We start from the raw sequence: 11,026 nt of genomic DNA on the forward strand, positions 1-11,026 counted from the left end.
GATGACATTAGGTAAACTTCCTTTTGCATAGCCTTCTTAAGTTGTGTCTGGTCTATTTGATCTGATATTCCCACTTGGTTTAGGATTGGTGACCAATAGCACCATTTAGTGGGTTTGGTGATTTGTGAAAATACCCTTTGGCCCCATTCTTTTTATCTTAGTCTTCTATTACTGAGCGTATTCCTTTCTTGGAGTTGGTGTTGCCAATTGGTGTTGCATCTGTCTGCAGTTTTCTGAGGTTTACTATTCCAGAAAATAATTTAGAAAAAGTTTCATTAAATTCTGCTGTGGTCTTCTTTGAAAACCCTGTCTACTTGAATGGTCAGCTTTAATCTTGAGCATATTAACCCGCTGATATGCGAAACCTTCCTCTGCTTTAGTCATGCCATGATCTGTCTTTTGCCTTCCAAGCTTGGTCCTCCTGGCTTTTGCAAATTAATTATAGAAGGTTTTACCTTGGTCTGTTTTAATCATTTTAACTTATCAGACAAAATATTCATCCATGTACCAATGTCAGTTTAAACTCAGTAGAATGTCCATTTACACCATGAGCTACAACCAGTAGCTAATGTCTGTATCATTGATCTATCCTAGGCTGCCAGTACATTTGTTTTAACATTCCTATTCTTGGAGCTGATTGGTGTAAATTTGATTATATTACACTTATATTACAGATTTAGAATGATAGTATTTCTTAAAATGACTGTTTACTCCAGCTGTGGCATTCAGCTCCCCCTGCTGGCTAAGAATTTCAGTTATTTTTTTTTGAAACGTAAAAATAGCTGTTAAATAAATGGCAACCTGGGGTAGGACCTTGTAAAATGTATTCCATCTTCCACTGAAAAATGCCCAGGCTGATGACACCTCAAATGGCAGTCTTGTGTATTGGTACAAACATTTATAGGGATTAACTGTAGCATACTTCTGGGAATCCTCATCTAACCGCAATTGCAAGTACTTATGGCTCATGTCCAGCTCCGTGAAGAACAGCCCCACCAACCTCTGCCAGATTTCTTAAAGGTCCTCTCCACGAGGGATTAGGTATTTATCCAGCCGCGAGAAGCAGCTTCAAAATCGGTGCAACTAGTGCTGCCCACTCCACAAACTGGGCTGGTTTGATGATTCCTTCGCTTTCCAACCTTCTGCTTTCTGTCTCTACTTTTGTTGGTAAGGCCAATGACACAGGACAGACCTTGCAGAATCGTGGAATTCCTGATCAAAATATAAGGTGGTCTTGGCTCCTTTGATAATCCCTAGACCTGCCTGATGAACTTCCAGGAATTTAAGCAGGACTTCACTCAGGCAGCCATTTTCTAATCAAAGAATGTTGAGCCAATCAAAGTGAATTTTTCTGAACTAATTTCACCCCATAAGGCTTGGGTCCAAGTCTTTTACTACAATCATCGGTAACTGAACCAAAAACCTCTCCTAAGAGACCAGAATCGAAGTTGTACCCTTTATCGATACAGGTTCCCTGGTATAAGTCCTCAGTCTAGCCAAGGTCGCACATCCTTAATGGTTCGAGTCCCAAGAATATTTTGTAAAATTCTGGTTCTGCAGTCACCAATACAGCTGCACCAGTATCAACCTCTGTTATAACTGGGTGACTGGTGCTAAGCAATTTAACTGTTCCAAACCAAGTGTAGGTGAGTTTTCCAGGGTGTGCACTGTCTTACTCAATTCAGGCCTAGTGGGACTCTTCAGTTCTGAGGAAGGGTCACTGGAGCCAAAACGTTAACTTTGATTTCTCTTCACAGATGTTGCCAGACCTACTGAGCTTTTCCAGCAACTTCTGTTTTTGTTGCTCATGAGACTCTTGATGTCTTGAGTCTGTATACTTGCAGCAACTACAATGGCTTGCCTACCCAGATCCTGAAGAAAATTTTAACCATTTTCCCGAGGCTTGACTTTGGTTTGGGGTTCTGCTGTGGGCTGACCTAGAGTCCCTCTGTTCAGGATATGTTCTGAGTGAGGTTATGCAATTGTCTTCACTCAAGTGGTGTTCCCTAAGCTCAGTCAGATAGCAAGGGTGTCCAATTCCATTGGTATACTGTGTAACGTATAAGCTACACTTGCCACATTTTCTAATTACAAAACCAATTGTAGAGACTGTTTGAAGTCCATTTGGGCTTCAGCTAGTAGTTGGTTTTGCATGGTTGCATCATTAATCCTACATACCAAGTGGTCTTTCAGCAGCTCATTATGGGTTAAACCAAAATCACATGCCTCTGCCTCATTAAAAATCCCAGAGTCCATGCGGGATCAGTCGGTTCCGTAGGCAGGTGCTGAGGAAGGAGACGTGGCTGTGGTAGCGAGTCTGTTTCAGGACATGGCTGAAGAGCATCAGGGCAGAGGAGATGACCTGGGGGGTGCAGTGAGAGAGGGACTCACTGAGATCCATGTAGAGGGAGGAAGACAGCTTCTTCAAGGTAGGCATTCTTGCAAGAGGATTCGCAGTAGGTTGAGATCAACTAGGAGAAAGTGAGGACTGCAGATGCTGGAGACCAGGGTTGAAAAATGTGGTGCTGGAAAAACACAGCAGGCCAAGCAGCATCTGAGGAGCAGGAGAAGGGCTTATGCCTGGCCTGCTGTGTTTTTCCAGCACCACATTTTTCAACTCTGGTCTCCAGCATCAGCAGTCCTCTCTTTCTCCTCATTAAAAATCCCAACAGAATTCCCTAGTTCTCGAACTGCTGGGTAAAACTGATAGCATCTTAGAATTAGAGGAGGCTTGGGGCCATAATATTCCTTAACTAAATTTGTCAACTCTTGAAGCCTTCTGATATCTGGTCCCTCAAGAAACATTAGGCTCCTAATGACCGAAAAAGCTGCGGTCCACAAGCTGTCAGGAAAATTACTCGTTGCTTTTCATCTGCCCCAATGTCATTTGCCCAGAAAATACAACACATTCTTTCCACAGACTAGGCCCAGTCTACAATGGCAGGATAGAGCATCAAACTTCCCAAATAACAACATAATACCAGAAATGCTTACCTGAACTCAAAGACAGTTGTCGAAAGCGAATTTCTTCAGGAGTGTTTTTCTTTCTCAACACCACTGAAATAACTCCATAGAGCTGGTATCCCATCATCAAGTCACCCTTTATTTATACATGCATAGTACCTGACACTGGTCCAGTTTCCTCAGTGCCAGCTCTTAGAGTGAAGACAATCTCTGACATTCCTGTTTACATCTGTCAGTTAGGGCTCCCTGATTGGACCAGATTAACAGCCCCAGTCAGGGAACTCATATTCTATGAGATCCACCTGGCTGACCTTGGAAAATTGCATGAACTGACAGTCTTTCTTCCATTTTTCACAAGTCTTTCAAATGTGGTGAACAAAATCAATGCCAAATTCTAAAAAGGAAAATAAGTAGTTAAAAAAATTTCCCTGTAAAGCAATGCTTATTAATGATAAGGATTTATGAGCAGTTTTTCTTCAGTCTCCAGTAATTTTAAAAATGAAAAAAATTGCAGAAAATAACATTTAATACAACTGAAGTGACTGCACAATTTAGAACATTGGACAGTAAAATCTGTAGCATCTACAAATAATTCTTGCACAGCTTTCAAGTAAATCATTTAAGTAAGAGAGACAACAGCAGTTAAATTCAATGACAATAGAAAAAGATATTGCATTCCCAAGCAGATTTAAAATCAAAGATACCACAGATAGGGAATGAAACTGCACTGCATTGCTGTTGGATTACAGAAGAAATCCAGAGAAGGACAAGTGATAGTATTTGTTTATTCTGTAGGTCTGGTAGCAGATAGTATTTTAAAATGGCAGAATATAAGGGGAGAGTTAGTGTCCTTTGATAATACTGTAACAGGTATAAAGTAAATAGCTATTAAGTACAATGTAATAAACCTCTTTTGTTTATCAAAACTGAGCACTATTCTGTGGAGAGCTGAGATGACCATCCATCCCCACTTGGTATTAGTAACTAAGACTAAGATTGAGAAGAAGGATTTGTGGCAGTATATATCTACAAGGGCATTCCAGATCATTGATGGATATGACCACAACATATAGTAAGGATGTGATTGCACTGGAAGGGGTGCAGAGGAGACTCGTCAGGATATTTATTGGGATGGGGCAGTTTAACGACAAAGAGAGGCTCAGTAAATTCGGGTTGTTGTTTTATTTAGACCAGAGAAGACTGAGGGGGAACCTGATCAAGGTGTATATGGTTATAAGGTGCAGGAACAGGTTGGATAGAAAGCAATTGTTCCCCTTAGTCGGAGAGTCAATAACAAAGAGGGCATAATTTTAGTTTGAAGGACATGAGGATTTTTTTTAACCTAGAGGGTAGTAGGGATCTGGAATGCACTACCTGGAAGGTTAGCTGAGATGAGTAACTTCACAATCTTTAAAAAGGACTTGGATGAGCATATGGTGTCCTAACAGTCACTATGTGCCTAGTGCGAGAAAGTGGGACAATGTAGATTCAGTGCATTTTTGGTGGCATAGATTTGATGGGATGAAGCACCTCTGTATGGTGCTATGGCATGCTGGCAGTGTTGATATCTGAACACACACTAGCCTCTAATGTTCATGCAGTTCCAGTATCCGAGATGAGAGTTGCAAGTGTCAGAGTGTTGGGGCCATGTCATCACTGTTGTGTTGCTGTTCCTGACTGCACTGATGCTGAAATGCTGGAAGCTCTTTGGTACTGTAAGGTATATATTGAAGAAAGGGAAAGTGGGAGTGAGGGAAGAGGGGGAAGAGAGGAAGGTAGACAGTCCACTTTTGCATGATCTGCTTCCACTTCATCCACATTCATCAACTGCAGGATGATGGTGAGGGTGAGGGTTGAGCTGCAAAGTGATATTAAGCAATCATTTACAATGTCCTAGATAGTCATGGCCGCACAAAAGGCCAGGAGCTCCATTGTAATTGGTGCAATGATGAAGAGCATTATGTCTTGAAGGATGCTTGGAATGGAGTTGTGCAGGGTCTGACAATTCTCTCTGTTGCCCTGGTGATATGAGCCACCTTTTCCTGCAAAACAGAGGCATAAGCCTCAGTGATTGAAATGCACAGAGCTTGAGTGATGTGGTTACCACTGCTGACCAGCTTGAACTCTCTGAAGGCACGGAGAGGTGGATGCGAGACTGGTGTGTGTGTGTAATTGAGTTGAGGTACCTAAATAAAAACCAAAGTGCATCAGAGAAGTCATCAACTTGAAATTATGTGCATAATCTGCTGCTCTCACTGATAGCAAACTTGGAGGTGGGAAGGACATTTAATGAAGGTGGGGTTGTGACAGATGTGAAGCCCTCCTCCTTGCCTCTTCCATCTGAATTAATTTCAGTCGAGAGTGCCCATGGGTGACTCATCTGCCCTACCATCAGTTAACTGGTCAACTCATGTCCACTTAAAGGCTTCATCCTGCCACCACTGCGATTAACCAAAGAGCAAGCCAGACCTGTCAATGTGCAGGATGAATAACAGGTGAAAAAAAAATTCCCAATTGTTTGACACTATCGTCAAACTGCTCCCCATAAAACTACTGCCCCAAGAGCAGAGGCAGTTACTCCCTGGTCTAGATGGACATTATGAAGGAAATAGGCCAAATGAGAGCCAATCCCATGTGTTCCCCCTGTCAGCCTCTACCTCCTTCCTCTACACCCTCACCCTCACCCTCACCTGGCTAACTGACCCTGGTGACCCCAATGTCATTTACTGTCATCTGAGGGCAGCACCTTGCTGCTTCTTCTGAACACACAGAATTCCATCAGTGAGCAACTTCAAAAATATCAACCTCATTTTGAGCTATAGAAAAATAACTTAAGTCGAAGAAAAATTAAAGAATGACCTTCTTCAATTAACTTGCTTGTATTTCACCTTTTACTTTTTTGTAATACAGTTCATTTGCACAGCGTCGTGCCTCACTACTTTAGCCCATGTAAACTGTTCTCATGGTACTCACTCACTATTATAAATTCACTGTTCTGTACTCTCAGCCTGAGCTGAGCTATCACTGCATCATCGCTTACCTTTCAGAAATAATTGGTGTCAAATCCCAGCTACGCAGTATCTGGTTGAAATTTGGTCATTTATCCGTCTATGGTTGACTGACAGTAAGTCTATCCCCTGTGTGGATAGAAAGTTGGATTATGCTCAGTTTAAAAGTGAAGGAGATGCTTCAGCTGAGGATTACAGCGAGGAAGGCTGAAGGTTTCCATTGAGATCTGTTCCTGTTATGTTAAAATGAAATGACCCCTTCTAAGTTTACAAATGTGGGTTCTTTCTACTCAATATTACTCCATAAGACAATTCTCTTATTGCAGGAATCAATTTGTGAAGAGTACTCTATCTCTTCTAAAGTTTAATTATTAGAGAAGGAGTCCAAAACTAATTAGATTTCTGCCTTCTGCAGGAGCCTCATTAATACTTTGATTATTAAAAATTAAACTTTAAAGGGACCTGGAAATGATCACAGTAACTATGAACAAAATTATTTACTCCTGGATTTATTTTTTGTGTTACATGGTCAAATAAAAATGGCTGTAAAATAAGAGTGAGAAATACTGTGAATGACTAACTTGGGAAAGAGGTAAGGCTTGACATACTCAACAAATGTGGAATTTGAAGCAATGTTTGAAAGGGCATCTGAAAAAGGAGGGAGAGGCAGGCCAGAATAGATCTGTTGGGGACTCGAGAGATAACAGTTCTATGATTTATAGAATGGCCATTACTTGAGGTGTTTTGGCTATGACCAGAAAGTTATATTGGACACATGAATTATGGACAGTTTTCTTTTGCATGAATAGTAATAGAATTTCCAATCATACTTCAAGTCAAAATGCAGTATTATATAAAAATCATCATGCAGTCCAAGGCTTTGCATGAAAAATCATACTCAAGTGAAAGTTGCTATCCCAAGGACATTCATCATAAAATGTGTAAGCTTTTTAAGATTGTGTGAGTTGCAAGTAATTTTAATTGTAATCATCTACAAAGTAATGGTGGATTCTCATCCTTCATTAACCTGGAAAGTTTTCTGAAGGTTTTATTGCATTATTTCCAAATGCATTGTATGCATTTAGAAATTAATGATCATTCATTATTACACTGTAATTTGTCTACCACTGTGCCTATTGTCTTGCCAGGAATTACTGTGCTGGTTTGCATGTTTTGCACTTTTCTTATTGCCCTATGTATGACTGTCCTCTTGTGCAATTTGGACCTAGAGGAACGTTGTCTTTTTTTTACGGTATCAGATGCATATGGTAGAAATGACAAATAAAGCTACTCTTGACTCTTGACATGACCCTTGAGAGAACTGTCACTAACCCTGGCAGAATCAGAACTGCAAAGTGACTTTTTTGGGACTTTGTGCTGAACACTGAAGAGAGCTTCCCTCATGTGGATCTCCTTCACTGGAAAAGTCTCAATGTGCTAGAAACCGAGGTGTTTCTGTGGTCAACTGCGCTCTTTGTAATCTTGCTTCCAGTTTTTCAACAAAATGAAAGGCTGCCTGTTAAAGCAGGGAAAATCAAAATATGTGCATTACATCATCTGTAGAGGGAAAGAAGGTGCAGTCACTCCCCAGGGGGCTCATTAGGACAGTCTTACTTCAGTTGCCAAACACTCTTTACATTTCAAGCAAAGCTCTTCTCTAATACTTAGACGTTGAGGATTGTTTACATCAATCTTTAGCTCAGTGAACAACATCAGGACTTTCCTGTGTTGTCAGAACAGTATTTTGATATTAGAGCAATTTTAAGAGTAATGTTAATCCAGTTTAATAAGATTGGTATCTCAAGGTGGTTTACCATTTAAATTTGGATTAACCAGTTGTAGTGCAAACATTCTTTGTGTTAAAGTTCTTAATTCGTGAATTGAATCATTGATATTGTGGAAAGACTGATAACACTGTAAATGAATTCCTATTACATCCGTAGCCATACTGAGCACATACTGAGTGATTACGCATGTTTGTAGGACTCCGAGTATAGTGATAGATTATTTTCTATCAATTAGAATTTGTCTTGTGTCCAGAATCATTTGTCACATTCTTGAACTGGTATAAAAATTTCCTGTACAGCTTAATGCGTAAACGAGTGTTCACCTGGTCTATTGTGTAACAAGGAGACATTATACCATAAGTACATCACCTGAATGAGTTTGTAAAATATCAAAACTTAAAACTGACCAAATTATTAAAGTTGTTTGAACTTCACATTTTAGAAACAATCTACTCACTTGTTTTGCAAATTCAAAATAAAGTAACCAAGACACCAATGAATGAAGACAGACAATCATAAAAATTGAAAATTAATTGTGCTAGTTCTCAATATAATGTGATTCTTAATGGGAACAATTTATTTTCCTTTTCTTAAAAAATCCCCAGGCTCTGGTGAAGGTCAATCCAAAACTGAAGCCAATGCTACATGGGATTAAAAGGAACAGATGCAAATGGGAGGAGATGCACCGAAAAAGACAAGGGAGTAAAGACAATGTCAGCTGCAGCATATCCACGCAGGACATCAGTTAAAACCCCAAGCATCGTTTGTAAGGATCAGCTTGACTTGGCCATAATTCAACTGGATCAAAGATTCTTTGGTTGTGATTTGCGAGGGTGATTGGCACTGCTGAGATCCCCACTGAATTACTGCAGGATGCCGCATTCCTTTGCTCCCAATTGAGAGAAAGAGAAAACAACAAATAAGAAATGCAATGCAACTATCCAGTTGAATGCTTCCATCTAAAACAAACTGCTCGGAAGCACAGTAAGTTTATTTAGCAATGCACAGGTAATGTAGCTTCATCCAGTGCTACTAGTTGCTAAGGGTTTGCTGTCTTCTGCAAAGAAAAATGTATGAACATGATAAGCAGGTTTAATGAACCATCTTTTAAACACCAAGATAGAGGACTGGAGTTTTTTGTGCATCCTTCGTTACTCTGCATCAGTGAAATCTGTTATTCGCCAGATATTGTCTGCTTCTATGTTCTCTTAATGCTGGAATGTTCTTGTGGTATTATTTTCTATTTTTCAGATACTTTTCTGAAAGCAGTTTTCTACTTATTTCTTCTCAATGTGAGGATGCCTTGAAATCAGTTCTCTGTAGTGAAGAAAATGTGAATGATAGATGTGGGGAGGCAAAGCCCTTTTATGTGCAATCTTTGACAGGTGGAGCTGTGGTGGTTAGGAATGATCTATAAGAGAATGTGAGAGCACAGCTTTGCTTTTTAAATCAGTGGTGGTTGAAGTTGTATGTTAAACAGAATGCATGATGAAGCAAATCTAATCAGAGCTGTACAAATAGCAGGCATGGGATTTTGTCAGCATGAAACATTCAAACAAAACAATAAAGATTCTTCAGCTCTGTGCGACTTTTCTCACAACTGAAGAATCAGAGGGAACACTATCAGGTGTTGAAACTGAACTGGCTGCTTATGCCGAAAAGTGGCCACACTTGATTTTAAGAACTCTGCATGCATTTCACACCTGCAAGTTGTGGGAAAACATTTGCAAGATTATTAAACCTATTTTTATGAAGGGACTGTCATTGATAATTTGTTTTGGAGTTATGAACACTTTGATTCCACCCTCTCTGCACTATCTATTTGTTGTTGCAAATATGCTTTTGGAGGTATTATCTTTTCACCCTTCCCAATAAGATCTGATTACCAGTCAGATTCCTTCCGTGACTACTATAAATCTTCATGATTCTGGTGGAACGTAACTGAATTGATTATCAGTGAACAGTTTATACAGTGAGCGTCGATAGACTCCCAAAGTCTGCAGAGGTGGCTGATTTGGTAACATTTCCCCAAAACCCCCCTCTGGGACTTAAGCACAAGAAACAATGCTAAGACTATAAGGTACCATCCAGGCTCTGTTTGCCTGCTCCAGTCTATACAAAGAATCCCATTTTAAAGAGGAGTCCTAGCTAATTATTTAAAGGCTGATGATTATCACATTGTTTTGTAGAGCTTTACTGTGCACTAACTGAATGCCATATTTCCTACATTACCATAGTGACCACTTTAATACCTTTAAAGTGCTTTGAGATGTCTCTTGAAAGGCATTACTTAAATGCAGGCCTTTCTTTCTTATTGTAGCAGTTCAAAACATGAACCCATTCTTTTTAGAACCCACCCACAACTAGATACCTTACCTAGCCCAGCATCTGAACTTAATGTGCAACCACATATATAATCCTCTCCTACATAATGCTCATTCTGCCTTCAGATAGCTTTAACATTTGAATTATTATTTTCATCTCATCTGATATGGTTTGAATTCTGTTTCTTAGCTGGTTTATTTGTTTTGATTAACTCATGATATTATTTAATACTGTAGAAATAAGAGGCCAGCTATGAAAAATCCAAAAATCATTAAAACCTGCAATATCCCATCCCCAGATCTTTAACCTATTTTACTAATCAATATGTTCAGGAATGTTATTACACACCTCTGGAGCAAGTGGGACTTGAACTCAGTTTCTTGGTCCAGGACTAGGGACACTACCGCAGAATACATGATTCAGATCTTTCAATCCACAGGAATCAACAAATACATGATGGTACAAATGAGGACATTTGCAGAACTCTGCATTGTCAGTGATCAAATGATTAATGTTACAATTCTCCAACTGTCTTTTGTTAAAGATAATAAAAGGTGATAATGAAACCAAAACCAAAAAAAAGTGTTTCTTTTATCATTTAAATGAGTTACATATGTTTATAAATTAATTCCCATGTTATTATATCTTCTGCCTTTTACAACCCAATCTCAATGGACAGAAGTCTCACTTGTAGATTTTCAAATAATGATTCTGGTGCAGTGGTACCTTAGTTGCAAGGCCATGCACAGAGCTAGGAAAACAAGCCAGTAATCGATTTAACCAATTCATCTTCTAAAATGCTGCACTGTTAAGATAGGGATTACAATAGATTAGGAATTCCTTGTTATCTTGCAGTTCATTTGTGTCTACTGTTTCCGGGAGGAAAACTAGAAAGACTATTTCAATACTGACTCCTGCTGGAAGGGTGAAGTATCACAAAGA

General features: G+C 39.5%; 1 protein-coding gene across 5 annotated transcripts in view; it reads left to right on the forward strand.

The window, feature by feature from the left end:
• Window positions 1–10,645, forward strand: part of LOC140482128 (dual 3',5'-cyclic-AMP and -GMP phosphodiesterase 11A-like) — a 424,709-nt gene extending 414,064 nt beyond the window's left edge. For all 5 annotated transcript variants that reach the window (XM_072579133.1, XM_072579132.1, XM_072579135.1 and 2 more), the window contains one exon: window positions 8,365–10,645. In XM_072579133.1, the coding sequence (XP_072435234.1) occupies window positions 8,365–8,508 (144 nt within the window). In that variant the 3' untranslated portion in view covers window positions 8,509–10,645. The remainder of the gene's footprint in view (window positions 1–8,364) is intronic.
• The last annotated feature ends 381 nt before the right edge of the window (window positions 10,646–11,026 follow it).

The sequence above is a fragment of the Chiloscyllium punctatum genome, chromosome 10, assembly GCF_047496795.1.
Source record: "Chiloscyllium punctatum isolate Juve2018m chromosome 10, sChiPun1.3, whole genome shotgun sequence".
Lineage (NCBI taxonomy): Eukaryota > Metazoa > Chordata > Chondrichthyes > Orectolobiformes > Hemiscylliidae > Chiloscyllium > Chiloscyllium punctatum.